This window comes from Salmo trutta, chromosome 39 (genome assembly GCF_901001165.1).
Source record: "Salmo trutta chromosome 39, fSalTru1.1, whole genome shotgun sequence".
In the NCBI taxonomy this organism is placed as follows: Eukaryota; Metazoa; Chordata; class Actinopteri; order Salmoniformes; family Salmonidae; genus Salmo; species Salmo trutta.
Window position 1 is genome coordinate 21,556,572 of NC_042995.1, and position 21,834 is coordinate 21,578,405.

The 21,834-nt window shown below is 43.9% G+C and overlaps 1 protein-coding gene across 1 annotated transcript in view; it reads left to right on the forward strand.

The window, feature by feature from the left end:
- LOC115179283 (alpha-1,6-mannosylglycoprotein 6-beta-N-acetylglucosaminyltransferase A) overlaps positions 1-19,297 on the forward strand; it is a 112,811-nt gene extending 93,514 nt beyond the window's left edge. Inside the window, exons 12-17 of the mRNA XM_029740663.1 lie at positions 4,730-4,879; positions 11,540-11,686; positions 12,221-12,337; positions 13,597-13,671; positions 14,903-15,060; positions 15,874-19,297. Coding sequence (XP_029596523.1) covers positions 4,730-4,879; positions 11,540-11,686; positions 12,221-12,337; positions 13,597-13,671; positions 14,903-15,060; positions 15,874-16,072 — 846 coding nt within the window. The 3' untranslated portion in view covers positions 16,073-19,297. The remainder of the gene's footprint in view (positions 1-4,729; positions 4,880-11,539; positions 11,687-12,220; positions 12,338-13,596; positions 13,672-14,902; positions 15,061-15,873) is intronic.
- The last annotated feature ends 2,537 nt before the right edge of the window (positions 19,298-21,834 follow it).

The window sequence follows — 21,834 nt, forward strand, 5'->3', positions numbered from 1 at the left end:
GCCAGTGTAACAGTATAGCTTCCGTCCCTCTCCTCGCTCCTACCTGGGCTCGAACCAGGAACACATCGACAACAGCCACCCTCGAAGCAGCGTTACCCATGTAGAGCAAGGGGAACAACTACTCCAAGTCTCAGAGCGAGTGACGTTTGAAACGCTATTAGCGCGTACCCCCGCTAACTAGCTAGCCATTTCACATCGGTTACACCAGCCTCATCTTGGGAGTTGATAGGCTTGAAGTCATAAACAGCGCAATGCATTGCGAAGGGCTGCTGGCAAAACGCACGAAAGGGCTATTTTGAATGAATGCTTACGAGCCTGCTGGTGCCTACCACCGCTCAGTCAGACTGCTCTATCAAATCATAGACTTAATTATAATATAATAACACACAGAAATACGAGCCTTAGGTAATCATTAATATGGTTGAATCCGGAAACTATCATCTCGAAAACAAAACGTTTTCCTGTTACATTGCACAACCTTCAGTGTTATGTCATAATTACGTAAAATTCTGACAAATTACCCAAAGTGTTGCATATACGCTGACTGTGTGCAATGAACCCAAAATGACACAATTTCACCTGGTTAATATTGCCTGCTAACCTGGATTTCCTTTAGCTAAATATGCAGGTTTAAAAATATATACTTCTGTGTATTGATTTTAAGAAAGGCATTGATGTTTATGGTTAGGTACAGTCGTGCAACGATTGTGCTTTTTTCGCAAATGCGCTTTTGTTAAATCATCCCCGTTTGGCGAAGTCGGCTGTCTTTGTTAGGAAGAAATAGTCTTCACAGTTCGCAACGAGCCAGGCGGCCCAAATTGCTGCATATACCCTGACTCTGTTTGCAAGAGAAGTGACACATTTTCCCTGATGTTTATGGTTGGAGGAACGTGTACCTAAGCGATTTATATGCAACGCAGGACAGGCTAGATAAACTAGTAATATCATCAACCATGTGTCGTTAACTAGTGATTATGATTGATTAATTGTTTTTTTATAAGGTAAGTTTAATGCTAGCTGGCAACTTACCTTGGCTTCTTACTGCATTCGCGTAACCTCGTGGAGTGCAATGTAAAGCAGGTGGTTAGAGCGTTGGACTAGTTAACTGTAAGGTTGCAAGATTGAATCCCTGAGCTGACAAGGTAAAAATACACAATCCACTCCTTCTCTTCACTCTTCCACCGTAACCTTCCTCTAACCCTCCACCCACACACCTATTCAGCCCCCAGCTCTCTGGGATACACATATTAGAGAGTAGACATTTCACCATCTAATTACAAGTGGCCACCTCCACACTACCTCCACCCTGCCTGGATCTCTGATCTCTCTAAGGCCAAGTCCCAAAGGGCACCCTTTATAGTGCACTACTGTTGACCAGGGCCTATTGGACTATGGTCAAAAGTAGTGCACTATATAGGGAATAGGGTGCCATTTGGGACTAGGTCCTCTAAGGCTCATGTTACAACAGGCTGCCAGGAGGCATCTGATAGGGCATCCCTAGGGGCCGGGCGACTGGCCTGTGTAAGACACACTCAAAGGAGAGCCTGATGTACTGTAGTCACTCCACTGTTCTCCTTCCTGTTCCTAAAGCTAACAAAGGATACTGTGTGCGCTGGAGCCATACTGTGTCAGCCTGCTTTGCTTAGAAAGAATTAGCTTGTAGGCAGGTTGATTTGTATTTGTTTTTGGAATGTTTAGAATATGGATTTTCATAGAAGTTAGAATTTTTTCTGGAATGTTGTCTAAGATATTGATTTGCATGGTAGTTAGAATGTTGTTTAGAATATTGATTTGTATTGGACTTAGAAGGTCAAAGGATGCTGTGTGCGCTGGAGACATAGCTACTACTCTGTGCTAGAGGTCTTCATGGATCTACCCGAACCCGATTACCCTTGATCCGACCCGGGATCCAGAATGTTGTAGTTAAACCTCAGATCCCTGTGTAAAAATATGTGAAATACAGTCCCTAAACAACAAATGCAAATGTCATACATTTACGTTTTATTATCTTAAATGATTCTCAGTGGGTCCCCTTTCATTAAACCAAACGTGTCAAAATCATTTTTTTTGTCAAAACCGCATTTTCGCTCCATGACAACGAGCCACTGCAGGTTAAATAGGCTACCGTTGAGGAAGAGGAGGACGCAGTGGGAAAGAGTGATAGCCTATAGGGAAAGGGTTGCCTTAATCACACAACCTTTTGGTTACTGGCCCAACGGTCTAACCACTAGGCTACCTGCTGCCCCATAGGCTATATAAAGGGTTGCCCATATTCTTAAGACCTGAGCGATAAACATTAAAAAAAATGTGGGCTTGCCTATTTAGTAGGCTATATTTGCAATTGTCTTTTCTTTATTTAATTTGAGTTGGCTAACTAATATTAATTGACTTGAGTGATAAGCTATTTGTCAGCATGGCCTAGTTTCGGGGCTTTCGCTCAAAATAAATTTGACTATAATGTGGAGTTACCGACACATTCTTTCTGATCGTCTTTAATAAAGAAACATTTTGACCCAAGTTAATCTGCTCGTGTTGTGTACACTGATAACCTATGCCTATCGACAGAAAATATTATAGCCTTATGTTGCAAGGCTGCCAATTTATTGATTGTGTAAGGCATGGTATAAGAAATATCAGGACAACTTCTCTCTTCAGTTATAAATGTTTAATTAACTCTCCGGACGGTAGGCCAACATGTTCTCTTAAATCGCAATGGTTGGAAATGAAATGGGAATACAGGAGACTCCATCCTTCCTTGGCCTATTTTCATTTTAGGCTTGCTGGTCAAACAGGCTATAACCTACCTTTTTTTAGTTTCAATCAACTATAGGGTATACTAAGAAAATACTAAGCTGGACACCACAAATAAATTATTTTAGATAGGCCTGCAACCAAAAATGCATGTTCACTGCCAGACAAGTCCAAAAAATTGCTGACTTGCGGGGCAATAAAGCTGCATTTTTTTAATGTTTCGGTTCCATGTGGGTCGGATACAGACCAGACCAAATTTGGATCGAATCCTCTCTCAACTCTGATATGTATTGGTGGATCTGGTCCACTAAGATCCGAAACAGATTTTTTTTTAAATGATCGGATCCTGTCCGGTTGGAAATTTGCGTATTCAATTTTGGGATCTGAGAAGGTCTCTTCTCTGTACCAGCCTGCTTTGCTTAGAAATAATTAGCTTTGAGGCAGAAATGGCTGCCTTGGTGGCAGGTTGATTTGTATAGGAGTCGGAGCCTCGGGGAGAGGTGTGACTGTTTGAATGTTGTTTGTATCACTATTATTAGTTTTTAAAAGTGAAGAGATGGTTGTTGCTGTAGCCAGGTCACAGAGAAGGCACATTCTTTAACTTCCGTGACCTGGATGTACGCGAAACCATTCTCTTAAAAGATGGATACCACCAAGGCACTGTCGAATGCTCCTGCATTCAGTCCTTTCTCCAGACAGCAATGGCTTGATAATGAGTGGTGCCAGCGTAGTTTGCCACTACCTGAGCACACCTGGGGGCAGCTTGGAAGGATGTACGTGCGCGGGTGAGAGGAAAGCTGCTGTTCCTGTCTCTTGTTCCTAGCTTCAGTTTAAACGGCAGCCCGGCCGCAGCCTATCATTAGGGGTTCGTCGGGGAGGATGACGCAATCGATGCTTGATCAAACTGGTTATCCCCTCCCGCTGTCTGCTGTCGCCTGAATCCTATCCTTCACTACTGCATTTTTCTTTCTATGAGCAGTGGAAAATGTACCTTTAGGAGTACTAGCCTAGTTTAGGAATGTTCTCCATTCAAACGTTTAGGTGTGACAGCTCAGGAAATTGTTGCAAACATTAGGCCTACCTAAAGCGTTATAATCAAGATTTCTCAATCTCTTATTTGATATTATGGATTTTCTTTACTATATATTGCCACCAACCCAAAGAATATCCGTGATTACAGTTTTGCTAATGAGAAGGAAATGAAGGCATGAGTCATCTTTCATCTCTCAGATACTAGTTTCCATCATTCTCCCTGAAACGTGTTTCTGCGTCCCCTTTTTCTCTATTGCATAGTGCGCTACTTTTGACCAGAGCCCTAAGCGCCCTAGTCAAAAGGAATGCACTTTATAGGGAATAGGGTGCCATTTGGGACACAGAGCTCTCTGCTCATCTTCCTTTGTGAGAGAGATCATGTTGATCCAACAGTACACCCTCTCCGTTTGTTTTGCTCGGAAGTGTTTTTGAGTCGGTGTACTCCAGCGAGGAGCCATCTCTTATCAGCAATGAGCTCCTTGCCTGACATCATTTCCTGTGATTTCACTTTGAAGGAGGACTCTTTAATTGTTATAAGCATGGAACAAACCTTTATGATGTCTTTATAATAGGTTATGGCTGTTATTTAATCCGAATAATTTTAAGGAGACGGTAATAAGACATTATTAGGGACCATGCAAGTCTTACAATGCATTATAACCACAACATAATGCATTACCTGTCAGCATTGAAGTGTTACCAGATATTGTTTTCATGTTGTCTATGTGTCATCAACGTTTAAAAGAGCACATTGCAGATTAGAGGCAGCGGTCCCAGATACAATAATAATGTAGTACTTTGTTTCCTTTAACACTGTTTTGAGAATGTCAACATAGAGATCTATAGTGAGGCCAGGTTATGTACTGTGTACAATACACAGTGTGGACTACAGTATGTACAGTAGTAGGGTCTCACTGACTGGTGGTTTTCTTACTGTGTGTTTCAGGACAAGAAGACCTACCTAGACATCATCCACACCTACACGGAGGTGCACGCCACCGTGCACGGTACCAGCACTGTGCACTTGCCCAGCTACGTGAGAAACTACGGCATCCTGAGCGGCCGGGACCTGCAGTTCCTCCTCAGGGAGACCAAGGTGAGAGCAACACACACACACACCAGAGTTGAAGAATCCTGCCCTAGAGAGAGGAACCACACTTGCTACACTGTAGGACTCAGGGGCATAGGTACCAAATCATTACTACGAGTGACGGGATTGCTCATAAAAAAGCATTGGTTCCTAATGAGATAGAAGAAATACTTTATTAATCCCCAATGGGAAGTTGGTTTGTCAGTCAACAGCATGTACACACAGTCACGAAAACAACACAACAATCAACAGCATGTACACACAGTCACAAAAACAACACAACAATCAACAGCATGTACACACAGTCACGAAAAAAGCACAACAATCAACAGCATGTACAAACAGTCACGAAAAAGCACAACAATCAACAGCATGTACAAACAGTCACGAAAAAGCACAACAATCAACAGCATGTACAAACAGTCACGAAAAAGCACAACAATCAACAGCATGTACACAGTCACAAGAAAAAAACAACAGCATGTACACACAGTCACAAAAACAGCACAACAATCAACAGCATGTACACGGTCACAAAAACAGCACAACAATCAACAGCATGTACACAGTCACAAAAACAACACAACAATCAACAGCATGTGCACAGTCACAAACACAACAATCAACAGCATATACACAGTCACACACAAAAACAATCAACAGCATGTACACACAGTCACAAAAACAACACAACAATCAACAGCATGTACACAGTCACAAAAACAACAGCATGTACACACAGTCACAACAACAACACAACAATCAACAGCATGTACACACAGTCACAAAAACAACACAACAATCAACAATAAGTAGTAAAAACAAAAGTCCTATAGTTGAAGTGGGATGATTATTCAACAGAGAATTTTATGAGCAGTTTGCTCATAATAGCAGTTAGCTGAACGCCACAGAATGTTCTAATACGTACACACACACTGTGTTTGTTGGGAGTGTGACACCCCCTGTGACTTCACTATGCATCCCAGTGAAGGTTTCTGGTTTTACTCGGTGTCAAGGCGAGTGTCGGCATCTCTCAGCACTTCATCATTAGTCATAGTGATTTCTCCCAGAGTGCCTCAGCAGGGCCGTATGCTAGCCAGGAACTCCGTTCATGTCATGCCCAGACCTGCCACTGCTCTTGACACAATGCTACTGCTCAAGATTCACTTCTTCTGAAGCGCCTCCAACCACACTGCCTGTTTTCTAGCCACGCAACTCGTCCCAGGACTGTTTGTACTGTACAGCCCAACGACCCGCTGAAGCTCCAACAGAACTGCCTGTTCTCAATCCACACAACTGGTCTGTTTGTACTGTACAGCCCAACGACCCTCTGAAGCTCCAACAGAACTGCCTGTTCTCAATCCACACAACTGGTCTGTTTGTACTGTATAGCCAACTCATATGGTGGTGCACACAGACAGATCTGGGACCAGGCTATACCTGTCCTAAATAGTCTGAAAAGAGGCTGTGATTATGTGCACGCCTGTCAGGAGAAACTGTGGACAATCCGGAAATCAAACCAGCAAGCGTCAAGCTTGAAAAGAGAGCGTTATTAGAGATCTTTGGAAGGAGAGAGAGAGGGGGAGGAGATCTTTGGAAGGAGATGGAAAGAGTGAAGGAGATCTTTGGAAGGAGAGAGAGTGAAGGAGATCTTTGGAAGGAGAGAGAGAGAGTGAAGGAGATCTTTGGAAGGAGAGAGAGAGTGAAGGAGAGAGAGGGGGGGAGGAGATCTTTGGAAGGAGAGAGCGAGTGGAGGAGATCTTTGGAAGGAGAGAGCGAGTGGAGGAGATCTTTGGAAGGAGAGAGCGAGTGGAGGAGATCTTTGGAAGGAGAGAGCGAGTGGAGGAGATCTTTGGAAGGAGAGAGCGAGTGGAGGAGATCTTTGGAAGGAGAGAGCGAGTGGAGGAGATCTTTGGAAGGAGAGAGCGAGTGGAGGAGATCTTTGGAAGGAGAGAGCGAGTGGAGGAGATCTTTGGAAGGAGAGAGCGAGTGGAGGAGATCTTTGGAAGGAGAGAGCGAGAGAGTGGAGGAGATCTTTGGAAGGAGAGAGAGAGAGTGGAGGAGATCTTTGGAATGAGAGAGAGAGAGTGGAGGAGATCTTTGGAAGGAGAGAGAGGGGGAGGAGATCTTTGGAAGGAGAGAGAGAGAGTGGAGGAGATCTTTGGAAGGAGAGAGAGAGAGTGAAGGAGATCTTCAAGATCTTCTCATTAACCTGGTGTTTGGAAGCCCAGAGGGAGCGCTAATGAATTGCCATAAATCCAGACCTTAGCAGCAGTATTGTGTTGTTGAGATAACAAGAAGAATGAGGCAAGGTGTTTTCCAGCCACGCTTTCCTCCCTGCTCCTCTTTATGAATAAAGCATTTACCTGCTAACAGATTGCTTGTGTTAATTGCTCCCCCGAGATTTTGGCAAAACAACACGGAATACATAGATACAGTATAAAACAGGGCAGGGGTGGAAGGCACTGTATAGAGTTGGCAATGAACCAGCATTATACTGCCCTAGTATAATATTATATGGCATTGGTATTAAGACAAGCATTTTGCTACACTCGCAATGACATCCGCTAAACACGTGTATGTGACCAATAAAATGTGATTTGATTTGAATGCTTTGGCTGTAGCTAATGGGGGATCCTAATTAAATACCAAATCTCACAAAACATACACTACCTTGCGTTTACAACTGAATCGAAGACAGGGCTCATGTTGATCTAAGGTCCTAATTATCTCTTTATGACAGAATTCAACTTTGTACCTAGAAGGAAGTACAGTACGATTATTGTCCTCCCGCTCTACATGCGATTTGCATGTTCCCTGTGTGGAATGTGGTTTGACCTTGGGTTGTTTCCATAGCCAGCATATCCTTCAGACCAGTCGAACGTGTTCATCTCCTCTGTCATGCTATGGCCAAGTGCCCTTCAATTGAAATAACCATCCAAGATGAAGCATTGGTCTGGAGTAGGGTGACGTTGCCCCTACACTCTGATCTTGGGTCTGTTTTGCATTTTCCCCCACTAATGGTTATGGTTAAGATGCAGGGAGGGCAAGCTGACCCTAGAACAAAATGAAATCAGACTTTATTTGTCCAGTGCACAGCTTAGTACAGTAGCATGCTTGCTTGCAAGCATCTATTCTGTTACTAGGGGAAACTTCACTCCAGATTCATGCTATTGCAAAAGGGCCCTTCTGTTGAAATAACAGTCCAAGGTGATACATTAGTCTGCAGTATTTAGTGCTGGATCACTGGATTTTCTCTCCTAGGTCTCGGCCTTCTTTATACTGGCATATGACCACATTCTTCTTCTGAAGTTGTTCAAGTACTGTATTTCATCGAAGGTCACTGTATTCACTACTTTTCCCTTTCACATCGCTAGCTACCTTTTCAAAGTGATATCTGAAGCACTTACAAGGAGCCTGGTTGCCTCTCACCTTCTCACCACCCCCTATATAGATTCCTTCTCACAATATCCATTTAGCATATGCTACGCTATGCTTTTGTATGCTGTGGTATGCTACACTGTCTGAGAGGAGTTTGCTCTATAAATAGCAGCTGTTTGTCAGGCCTGTGGGCTCACTGGTCTGCAGTCTTGCCTGGGAGGAAGCACCACCAGTCAGCCTCTGCTGCCACCTGTTGACGAAACGCTGAAAGCTGCAGTCAATACTGTGTCCCACTGCTGTTCAGTGTTTACATTGGGGTTCTCCGGTTCTGGGGAGCTACTGTCCTGCGACTGTGGGCTTTTGCTCCAGCTTGTCACTAACACACCTTTTTTAAGTAACCCTGATAAGGATTTCACTCTGGACCATGATTAGCTGAGTTAGATGTGTTACTGCAGGGCTGGAACAAGACCCTGCACACACAGTAGCTGTTAAGGAGAGTAGTGAGGTACAGTGGCTGAGGAGAAGGATGATATGAGTATAGACTGAAGAGAAGGATGATATGGGTATAGACTGAGGAGAAGGATGATATGGGTATAGACTGAGGAGAAGGATGATATGGGTATAGACTGAGGAGAAGGATGATATGGGTATAGACTGAGGAGAAGGATGATATGGGTATAGACTGAAGAGAAGGATGATATGGGTATAGACTGAGAAGGATGATATGGGTATAGACTGAGGAGAAGGATGATATGGGTATAGACTGAGGAGAAGGATGATATGGGTATAGACTGAAGAGAAGGATGATATGGGTTTAGACTGAAGAGAAGGATGATATGGGTTTAGACTGAAGAGAAGGATGATATGGGTATAGACTGAGGAGAAGGGATGATATGGGTATAGACTGAAGAGAAGGGATGATATGGGTATAGACTGAGGAGAAGGATGATATGGGTATAGACTGAGGAGAAGGATGATATGGGTATAGACTGAGGAGAAGGATGATATGGGTATAGACTGAGGAGAAGGGTGATATGGGTATAGACTGAAGAGAAGGGATGGTATGGGTATAGACTGAAGAGAAGGGATGGTATGGGTATAGACTGAAGAGAAGGGATGGTATGGGTATAGACTGAAGAGAAGGATGGTATGGGTATAGACTGAAGAGAAGGATGATATGGGTATAGACTGAGGAGAAGGATGATATGGGTATAGACTGAGGAGAAGGATGATATGGGTATAGACTGAGGAGAAGGATGAAATGGGTATAGACTGAGGAGAAGGATGAAATGGGTATAGACTGAAGAGAAGGGTGATATGGGTATAGACTGAGGAGAAGGATGATATGGGTATAGACTGAGGAGAAGGATGATATGGGTATAGACTGAGGAGAAGGATGATATGGGTATAGACTGAGGAGAAGGATGATATGGGTATAGACTGAGGAGAAGGATGATATGGGTATAGACTGAGGAGAAGGATGATATGGGTATAGACTGAGGAGAAGGATGATATGGGTATAGACTGAAGAGAAGGGATGGTATGGGTATAGACTGAAGAGAAGGATGATATGGGTATAGACTGAGGAAAAGGATGATATGGGTATAGACTGAGGAGAAGGATGATATGGGTATAGACTGAGGAGAAGGATGATATGGGTATAGACTGAAGAGAAGGGATGGTATGGGTATAGACTGAAGAGAAGGATGATATGGGTATAGACTGAGGAAAAGGATGATATGGGTATAGACTGAAGAGAAGGATGATATGGGTATAGACTGAAGAGAAGGATGATATGGGTATAGACTGAAGAGAAGGATGATATGGGTATAGACTGAGGAGAAGGATGATATGGGTATAGACTGAGGAGAAGGATGATATGGGTATAGACTGAGGAGAAGGATGATATGGGTATAGACTGAGGAGAAGGATGATATGGGTATAGACTGAGGAGAAGGATGATATGGGTATAGACTGAGGAGAAGGATGATATGGGTTTAGACTGAAGAGAAGGATGATATGGGTATAGACTGAAGAGAAGGATGATATGGGTATAGACTGAAGAGAAGGATGATATGGGTATAGACTGAAGAGAAGAGAAGGGATGGTATGGGAGAGTCCGTGTACAGCAGTGTTGCCAACAGTGGGCTGAACTAAAGAGACCGTCTGTCTCCCCAGGCATGGCCGGCACTGACCCGGTGGGATCTGGCTCTCGCCGACTCACAGACCAGCCATTGTGACCGTCGCCGGCCCTCCGCTATAACAACCCCAGCTCCAACGGCTCTCTTTTTACTAATGGGGCCTCAGACAAACACATTATTGTGGCACGCTTCACGGACTAGTCACCTCTGGTTCCAGCATGTTAGAAGAGCCTCTCAGATATTTGCTTTGGTCATCCAGCTCAATGGGTTTTCTATTATCCTTTGTGTGTATGGAGTCTTTGTTGTGATGATTGGCACGGCCTCTTCTCTCCAAGGACAGTAGCGTATCTGTGTGATGAGCGTGTTTCATGACGAGAGCTAGTAGTACAGGTAATACAAGTATTGCAGCTACTGTACTTGTCTCAGTGCTGAGTAGTGCTTGAACCAGATGGGTTAGTACATCAAACATTACACACGTATTTACACAGTCTGTCCATTTCTGCTGGCTTTGCCAATGTTCTACTTTTCTTTATTGCTGCAATTTATTTTTACGTTTTATCCCTGGCATGCAAATGCATTTTTTCCAAGTAAAAACAGGTCAAGGGTTTCAAGCCCATGAGTCTCATATCCAGAGACCAATCCTAACAACACCACAGGCCTTACTTCCTCCTCTGGTCATTGTTTGTCAGTGCACATGTGTGTGCATGTTTTCACTCTACCATGTTGTGTGAACTCCGCGTTTAGCCTCTCCTTGGGCCGACACCACACACACACACACACCACACTAAAGCGACTGAGATCTTGTGGCTGTGCTTACCAGACAGGAGAAGCCCTCTTTTACGGGCCAGTTTTATAGCAGAACACTTAGGAATGGTTAAGAACCAATAAAAGCAGGCTGGGTATGCTGCTGGTGCAGAGCAAAAAGACAAAGACAAGGCTGTGGGAATTCTGCAATCGTTTTTTTTCTCTTCCTGGCACTGATTCTGCTGATGGGGTCAATTTCAAATAAGAGTCTACTTGCAATAACTGTGATATGTAGTTGTTGTTTCCTACTGAACTTAGTTGAATGCATTGATTGTAAGTTGCTCTGGACAATAGCGTCTGCTAAATGTCAATGTAAATGTAATGCTCTTTTTCTCCACAGCTGTTTGTTGGCCTGTCCTTCCCCTACGAAGGCCCCGCCCCCCTAGAGGCCATAGCCAATGGCTGTGCCTTCCTCAACCCCAAGTTCACCCCTCCCAAGAGCAGCAAGAACACGGACTTCTTCAAGGGCAAGCCCACCCTGAGAGAGGTGAGAGGCGCCACTCTGCCCAGGGACCCCCAGTCAAAGTGTGTGTGTGTGTGAGGGAGAGAGAGAGAGAGACATAACCTGGTCCTCTATTCACTTCTGTGCTATTACCCCTCCTTTCTTTTATTCATGACAGGTCCTCTGTAATAAGTCAGTCTGGTGTTTGAAGGATAGGGTCTAGTTTGTTGAGCGTGTGCGCACAGTAGTTCTTCATCTGTGATGTGACTCGACTTCAATGCTCTCCTATTGAAGTGAACTACTGTGTCATGTCTGTTTTGATTCTGTCCTGCGTTTCTGTTTTTCGCCTGCCAAGGGACTAAAGATTAAAAAAATAACTGTCTATTTATTAGCTGACTAGCCAATTCAGCCAATATGACTTCAGTATTGTCTGGATAAGAGCAGCTGCCAAACCTGTTAAATGACTGAAATATAAACGTGAATAAATAATAAAACATATATATTGTGCGTTTTCTTCAGCTTGCCAAAAGTATTTCTATGGCAGTCGAAGAAATTCAATAAAAATGTGTTCCCATGCAGTTGACCTCCCAGCACCCATATGCTGAGGTGTATATTGGCCAGCCCCACGTGTGGACAGTGAACATCGACAACCCTGCGGAGGTGGACAGAGCCATCCGCTCAATCCTCAGTCAGAAGGTACCCTTAAAACACACACACACACATAATACATGTTTCCCTGCTCACATTCTCCCCTTTCTATTCTTTTAGCACAGTCTGAAATGAAAACTCTCCCAGTCTCATTTCCTAATGCCTCGGGTACACATACGCTTGTACCAGTCAGAGAAGCAGAGAGCGTGATCACAAATTCCAAGGGGGCTCGATTAGAATAGATGAATAAGAGGAATTCACAGAGAGATGAATTGAGAATAGCAAAGTGAGAGCTTTTCTTTCTCTCTCCCCTCACTGGGCCCGTGCATATTTAAGTCCAGGGGCAAGCAGACCTCGTGGCTGTGTCCCCAATGGCACCCTATTCCCTATGTAGTGCACTACTCTATGGGCTATGGTCAAAAGTAGTGCGCTGTGTAAGGATTAGGGAATATGGTGCCATTGGGGACACAGCCCTCGTGTTCTTCTGCAGGGGTGCCAGAACAATGGGTTTGTTCATTAGAGAAGGCTACTGTGTCTCGTATGGTTTCTGACCAGTGTCCAGACCAACAGCCCTCAGCTTCATTTTCTCTCTCTGGATGTGCCCCAATGGCACCCTGTTCCCTTTTATAGTGCGCTACTTTTGACCAGGGCCCTATGGGCTCAGGCTCAGGTCAAAAGTAGTGCATTATATAGGGAATAGGGTGTGATTTATCATGCAACCTCTGTCTCCGCTCTCTACGGCTGAGAGCATAGAATGTTATTCCACCAATCACAAATTGATCTCAAAGGTTAGTTGACCAATTAGTGTTTCACAGCACCGTATCTGAAGTTGTTTCGATAGAACAAGGATGCAGCTCAGTAGTTTGTCTCACTGAGTTTTGCTCTGTTGACTGCAGAACGTAATGACTGTAGTGTGTGTGGAGTTCTCGCTGAGATCCTCGGCACTACTGTAGGTAGTTGTGTATATATTTCAGGAATGTGTCCGTCTAGAAGACCTCAGTCAGGGTTGGAGAGTTCTGACACGCACACGCCCACATCTCTCTTTCTCTTATCTCTCTCTTTCTCTTTTCTCTCTCTTTCTCTTATCTTTCTCTTTTCTCTCTCTTTTCTCTCTCTTTCTCTTTTCTCTCTCTTTCTCTTTTCTCTCTATTTCTCCTTTCGCTCTCCTCTTCTCACTGACCGACTAAAGTACCTGTCCCACCATAGGCACATCTAAATCAGGCACATTCTCTAAGCAAGCTGACTGGCATTCTACAGCCTATGTGCTTTATGTCCAGCTGTAGCCTGACTCTGTCTTCCATCCTCAGATCGAGCCCTACCTGCCCTATGAGTTCACCTGTGAGGGGATGCTGCAAAGAGTCAACGCCTTCATTGAGAATCAGGTACGACCTCACTAACTGTCCTCTCCATTCTCCGATACAGCAGTCAGAGCCTTTACACGCTATTGTGCTGACCCTAACTGTCATTTTTTGGCTCGCTTTCCAGTAAGTACAGTTCGGTACAAGATCAGCATAGTTTTGTTACACACTGCTTATTTCTATCATGGTTTAGGCAGGGAAAGGCTAGCTAACTATGCCTCTCTGATTGCTTAGGCGGACTGGCGCCAGGGCCCGTATTAACAAAGTATCTCAGAGTAGGAGTGCTAGGATCAGTTTTACGGCATCATAAATAAGAGGGGTGACCTGATCCTAGATCAGTATTCCTACTCTGAGACGCTTCTTGATTACAGGCCCAGATATGTTAACGGGGCAGCTTGGCTCCCTTTTAACCAACTGAGCTTTGCTTTCTTTCACTATTGTCCATTTTAGTATCTTAGTGTGGAAAGGGTATCAGAGCCTCTGGAGTATTCTACAGTGCATTTTCACTGAAAAAAGGAACTCCTTCCTGTTTCAGGTTAGAGCCCAAATGTCCTCTCCTTCTCCTACCATCTCTCTATTTGTCATGCCCATGCGTACTATATCTCTGTCTTGTAGGGTATATCATCTTTCTATAAGGTTCTTATCTTGGTGTTGACTTTGTAGCTACTGATGACAGCATGCAGCTGCTTCTCTCTTCATCGACTGTGAACAGATTGGGTTCTGAATGTATCTTTTTGCAGAGTTTTAAAGTTCGAGGGGTGACAGACTTGGCTGTGTCCGTTGCTCTCTCCCTCCCTCTCTCCCTCTGCATCTGTCCTGCTGCACTTTGTGACAACTGCTGATGTAAAAAAAGGGCTTTCTAAAATACATTTGATTGAGCCTGTCAGCATGAAGTGACGTCCCTATGCACACAGGAGAAATGTCATTTTACACACTGTGAACAAAGAAGCTGTCAATAGTGTGCCCGCCTGTCCTATAGACGGATATTGCTACAACAATGGCTACACAGAGCAGCCACAATATGAGCTGTTGTCATTTTTTAATGCAACTGTTCCACGTTCTATCTCTCATTCACTCGTTCTTGTATTTTGACAATTCAATACTGATTGTGAAAGGACTTTAATATAACTCTCCAGTGTTCTCTCTCCCTGTCCCCTCTTTCTGCCCTCCCTGTCTCTCTCGCTCTCTCTCCCTCCCGTTACCCTTCCCTCTCTCCCATCTCCCCCACCCACCCATCCTCCCTCCCTCCCTCTAGGATTTCTGCCATGGCCAGGTGATGTGGCCTCCCCTCAGTGCTCTGCAGGTGAAGCTGGCTGAGCCGGGGAGCTCCTGTAAGCAGGTGTGCCAGGAGGAGCAGCTCATCTGCGAGCCCTCCTTCTTCCAGCACCTCAACAAGGACAAGGACCTGGCCCGGTGAGTGTGTGCACCTACAGTACACCTTAACCTGTACGCACACTCGGGCGCTCGCACACACACAAATGCACGTCTGACACATGCATTTTGCTTTCTACCCAACAGATGGCAGTATAGCATAAATAGACATTCAATACCTGTCTGCCGCTGTGCTGAATTTGGCTCACTAGAGGTCCCTTTATGACGTTTCAGAAACTAAATGATAGACAGATATCAGAGGGAAACATCATTTATTGCAGTTGTCAAATGTCAACTTAAGCAATTTCAAATGAAACTCACTGGTCAGTGTCAGAATGGTTATCGAGACGTCAGGACTCAATGTAATTGCTGTATCAGGCTGTGTCCAGGCTGTATCACATCCGGCCGTGGTTGGGAGTCCCATAGGGCGGCGCACAATTGGCCCAGCGTCGTCATGGTTTGGCCGGGGTAGGCCGTCATTGTAAATAAGAATTTGCTCCTAACTGACTTGCCTAGTTAAATAAAGGTTACATTTTTTTTAAACGTTTTTAAAAAAATGGGGATCATGTGAAGGAATTTTCTCTTTGATCTGCAGTGCATCGTAGCAGACACAGTGATGCTCAATCTGTCAGCCTGTCCTGACTGTGTCTGCCTGTCTTTCTACCTGCTTGCCTGTCTGACAGTGTCTGTCCATCTGTCTCTTTCTGTCTGTCTATATGATATCCCAGATGTTTATGTACAGATACATTTGTCTTTGTTCTGTGTATATTGTGTCTTATGTACTCCCGGCAGCATAATTAATATCCCTGTGTGGACAATGAAGTAGAATTTCATATTTGCCATTTTCTGTCTGAGGTTCGGCATGGACTGCCAGACGGTGGAGTCGTCGGGCGACACGGTGGTGCCTGCTTACAGCGACTCACGTCACCACTGCGTCTTCCAGTCGGACCTGCTGCTGTTCAGCTGCGCCGGCGCCCACCCCTCCCTCAAACGCGTCTGCCCCTGCCGGGACTACATGAAGGGCCAGGTGGCGCTGTGCAAAGGCTGCCTATAGCCCCTGTCTGTCTGGGTGTGTGGAGAGGATTGGACCCCGTCTCCTTCCAGAGCGCTGCAGGGAATGGGGGGGTTGGGGACCGCTTGACTCCTCCCCCTGGCTCCACACCTGCAGTCCTGCAGCCTAACTCCTCCCATAGCCAGGCCTCTGTAGGGAGGAAGAGCAGCCTGGGAACCAGACAACCAGGAGACATCTGTATTATTTATGTCTGTTTTTAATCGCCTGAGCTTTGACCTTTAAGGCATTTTGATCAGCTTGTCAAGACAGACACAGCATCGGCAGCAAACTGGAAATTGAAATGGTGGACAGAAAGAGGCCAGTGAGCTGTATACATACTCTGGGAACTAGGAATGTCAATGAAACAGTTTTCAGTAAGGCACGGGGCAGGAGGAAAGGAGGGTACAGAAAAAAAAAGACATTGCGCATCGGCCTGAATTACTTGAATCAATGGGAGTCGCTGTATATTTGAGGCAGAGCGCATGGCAACAGAGCTCCCTACTGCCCCTAGGATGTGTGGCAGTGGATGGTACTGCAGTCGGTGGCCCAGTGAATCCACCCACTGTATCTCTCCAAGCTTGTAGTCGCATTGTGGGACCAACGGGCTGGTGTGTCGCCACACTCGGCATGCTTTCCTTTCTGCCCCCTGTCCCCTTTTGTCTTTGAACTCTTTTAGCTATGTAGGTTTGCACTGGAGACCCATAAGGGGCCGTCCCAGGCAATAAGGCTCTGTTTCAATGTCCACACTAGCGTACTACTTAGGATGAAGCAATGCACAGGGCATGTATTCTGAATGGTATGCTCCAATGGAAAGTTGCCCATAGACCCTGATCTATGGTCAGTTTTGCATTTCCCTTATTTATGGTTAGGATTGGGGGAGTGGAAGCTGATCCTAGATCTGTACCTAGGGGAAACTTGACCAAAAGGAACGCTAGTGGGAAGAAGAAGACGCAGAGCCAGTTTTACACTGTAACTGTACCGCTCCCCATAGTCGCATCTGGACAGGGGAGCGGGTCAGATGTAGATATAATGTTGATTTTTAAATGTTCCAAATCGCAAATCACTTTTAAACCTGAGGCATTGTCCCTCGCGGACATTCCCAACTACACCTCACACACACACACCGTCCACCATGGCTCCTCTGTAGCCCTGCATGGTAGATTGACCCTCCTCATGTTCCCAATGTACAGACTAGAGGCTGAGTTTTCACCTCGCGCACATTCACAGCCACACACACCTGACTGACCAGTTGGGGTGTGCTGGGGAAAAGAGGTGTGTGTGCGCGCAAAATAATTGACAGAAGCTAATGAAAATAATCATTTGTCATTGATCAATTTCAATCAAATGTTTAAAAAAAAATTGATTATCAGGTCAGATCAGTCACATGCTGCATGTGACGGGGAGTCTGTGTGACATAGATGACATAGTGTTGTACTGTAAGGGTCCCCTGGCAGATCAAACATCAGTCAGCTCAATCACCGGTATCACATAGGACCATTGCCTTGACCACCATAGATTTATCGGGAAAATATTCTAAAGCGATATATTGATCATGAATATTTGTATTATAGATATTTAAATCTTTATGTATACAGTCGACTGAAAGATACACACACAAACAGAATTTCTATGGATGTACTGTAAGTTATAGTTCGTGACAGAGCAACACACACACCTGCAACTTTACTTGTTTCCTTCATTTGGAGATCGTTTAGGATCCTAATTTGCCTGCCAATTTTTTTTGTTTTTTTAAGCGTCAATAAAAGTTTGAATTAGTAGTCCTTGTTGTGAATGGAAATAATGCACTACTTTAACCTATTTACTGAAGTTTAACAAAATATATGACTAATACTGTATATTCTTCATATGGGTTTTAAATTATTTTTAAATGTATTTTGTATACAGATCTTTCTCTGTGTTTGCTGAATTGTTTCTTTTTATTTATAGAAAAGGAGTTTTCTTTTTACAGAGGGTCATTTTATTTATCGAAGAAATAATATAACGTGGACGTTCAAGTGGATGGATGAGACGGGAGTTGTTTGTCCAATCTGACTCCAACCTCCAGCAACAGTGATGAGAGAGAATGAGAAATTGCAAAGATAATATCCAAATGCTTTGGCAACATGGCTGCAAAGGGAATAGGGTGTCATTTCAGACACGCCTCGAGACCGTCCACTGGTTGGACTGGACAGTAGTGACATAGACATCTCTCTCCTCTCATCACTGTGCTTTCGGGGTGATGATGACATCGGGACAAAAGCAGCCCACACATTTTTATTTTTATTGTAAACGCCAGCAAGAACCTCGTGATGTTTTTATTTTCAGATCTTAATGCAAACCATTTGCACATTTTGTAAATATAGATACGTTGTCTTTTAGATGGTCACTTCCGTTTTATGACTAGCTTTTCGTTCTCCGTACTGTCCAGATCAGTTTTTATTAAGTTTGTGTCTACGATCTGCAGCCAAGCTACCGTTTTAAAAAGTACATGACGTGCCTTTTTGATGGCTATTACTAGACCGCTTATCGTACCTGCCCAATAGATCTACCGGGACCTAGTGCCAGAGAGAATTATTAGTTGAGATCACATCGTTTGCTAGAAGGATGTTTTTTTTAACATTTACTGTAAAGGTAAACAGTAATTGGATGTGTTGGACTTTGTGGTGATGGTTAAAACAAATGTCTCTTAAATGCTGTTGTGGACATGTTTACCGAAGACTTTTAGTGGGGTAAAATACAGCATATGAAAGCATCTGCTTCTTTGTGGCAGTGGCCTTGTTCTACTCGTGTTAGAGTCAGGCTTATGTTGTCAACTGTTTCCTTCCTTTCATTGGTTGTTATGTATACATGAGGGGTCTTGAGAACCAATATAAATAGCCTCTGTAATTGTCTTCTTTTAAATTGGTTTGTCCTAAAACAGTTAATGGAACTCAAAACGATAGCTGAAAGGAAGATGTGTTATGGCCATGAGAAAATTTCCTTAAGTCTCTTTAACCCAACACCGAATGTCTCCGTTGTCAAATCTGCATTTGCATTCATGTGTATCCATTATGACTTTTCTTTTTCAATCTCAACCTTGTTTTAAGCTATCATGGAAAAGCTAAAGCAACGATTGTTCTGGGACTAAATTATGACTGTACAAAAAAAAATAAACATTTTGTTTTCACAGTCGCTGACAATTAAGGGGGATATAACTTTATTTTTCAATAAACCTTTTTCTGTGACAAATGGTCTGTATTGTGTGTTTTATCGAAATGTACATTGTTTACGCTACAGGTATAACATTTACATTCGCACATAAAACGACATACTTCATGACTGAGTGGCCTATATTGTCCTGAGGCTCAGCTGTGCGTGTCTGTTTGCAAACGGGAGTAGTCCGCCTTTCTGTTGAAATGTTTTCCTAACAGTTGATTGTGTAAAGCCTATGCAAATCTTAACTGCTGCCATCTCAAAAACTTTGAGACCACTGAACCACATTGTGCATACATTACAAACCAAATCATTTGAGGGTTCGATTCAATCCGTAGCGCTGAAGTTCCACGTTGTAGCCTGATTGACATTTAAAGGCAATGTTCCCGCATTAGTGGAGACTGTTTTCACGGTAAACGCTGCTGCATACAGTATGTCGGCCCAATGGGAAATGACCTTTACATTTCAAGCAAGCTATACTTCGGCAATACGGATTGAATCCAGCCCTGAGTTTTATGTTATTACTGTTCAAAGTAGGCGCTCAAATCAACTGTTTTGCAGTACCTTAAAGAACACGAACCAGGAATATATATATATATATTTTTAAGTCATGCAAATGAAAACATTTAAATGTTTTCCAATTGAAAACAAAAAGTTGCGTTTCTTATTGGCCAAGTTCTGGTAATCACTCCCAGTTTCTGTCCGTTTTCTTACATTTGGTGCCTGCTGAACGCAACCCCGCTCTCCCAAAAAGTAAAGTTCTCTCAGATGTGTAGAAACACCCCTAACACATTAGGGGTGTTACAGTGAGTTTAATGTGTAAATAATATAGAGTACATACTGCAGCAAGCATAGACCTGATATGAACCATAAATACTGAATTTCTGTGAACACATTACTAACTATGCTAGACATTAAGTAGACAGTCACAAACAACAGCATTTCCAACTGTTTACAAGAGCAATTCCCTGCAAGTAAACTTTCAAAGTTTATATTCTCATTTCCAGAATTCTGGGGTCTGTTCAGATGTGTGCAATGTTATACAATATTCATATTAATATGTAATTATCATAGAAATGCATTTTGTAGAAGCAGAAATCATTTTCCCTCATGTCAGCTCTATTCATTGCATTTCTTTCTGCAATGTTCTGAGCAGTTTGCTTACAGAATGTGCCCCAGGTCAATGGTTAAGGCTGTTTCTGTGCAGTGCAATTGTGGCTTGGAAAGGATTATATTTCCACCTGCTAATAAATGATATGCCTCCTTTGATACCGCACTGTCTTTGATTGGTGTCCGAGACCAGCGAGCCATGTAGCAAAAGACCGGGCAGATGTTGGTATTGAGTCATTTCATCTTACCGTCCAAGCACATTGTTTGCAGCCAGTATCCACCGCCTGGCATCGGTCTACTTTTATTTAATAAGTACTTTTGACAGTAACCCTCCTAAAAGTCCTTCATAAACCTTTATCATTGCCATATGTACTAGGAAGCTAAGTGTGTTTCTTGGGCTTCAGGAATGTGACTGAAAAAAGTGCCTCCCCACTGGGCACACACTGGTTGAATCAACTTTGTTTCCAAATGACGTTGAACTAACGTGGAATAAGTGTTGAATTGATGTCTGTGCTCAGTGGGTCAGACCTTGAAACAAAACCTTGCTGGGGTGCAGAGGAACTGCGTGGACGGTTCATACCTAAAACGTTCTTTATTCAGGCTAATGCTTCTTCATGATGTTGCTCCCTGCGTTCAGACAGGGGTTAACAACAGACTGCAGGCATTTGTGTTGCCCTTGCACCATTAAATATGGTGAAATTGAAGCCATTGCAGCCTGAATGGAGAATGTTTTGGGCATGAAGCGGTCCACATGCCGGCTGCATGTTGCAGCAGTCTGTTGTTTACCCCTGTCTGAACGCAGGGAGCAACATCATGAAGTAGCATTAGCCACTCTAGCATGATGGTGGAAAATGGTATTTCATAAAGTACATATTTCCCCCATTAAATATAGTGAAGGAGGAAATCGACACCTTTGCAGCCTGTTTTAGGTACGCAGTTTCATACAATGCGTTCGGAAGGTAAGATGAAACAGTTGAATATCGCCTCCTGCTGGCCGTTGAGCTAAGAGCCATGGTGCTCCAAGGAGCCTGTCACCTTCCAGGCCGACTACATTGCAGACATGCATTGGATCAACCAATGGTTTTTTTACACCTTTATTTAACTTAAGAAGAAATGCCTATTTTCAATGATGGCCTTGTTCAGGGGCAGAACTGCAGATTTGTACTTTGTCAGCTTGGGGATTCGAACTTGCAACCTTTCGGTTACTAGTCCAAAGCTCTAACCACTAGGCTACGCTGCCACACCATTAAACATTGTGAAGGAGGAAATCGACACCTTTGCAGCCTTAATAGAGGATGTTTTAGGTACGAACGTTGTGTGCCACGTCATCCGGGTATCAGATGAATCCATCACGTGATGTGGTAAACTGACATTAGGGTTAGGAGTTGTGAGATCTGGCAGGCTTCTGCAATGTTGTCAGCCTGGAACGCAGCCTTGGAGTTGCGCTTGACGACAGCCATAAA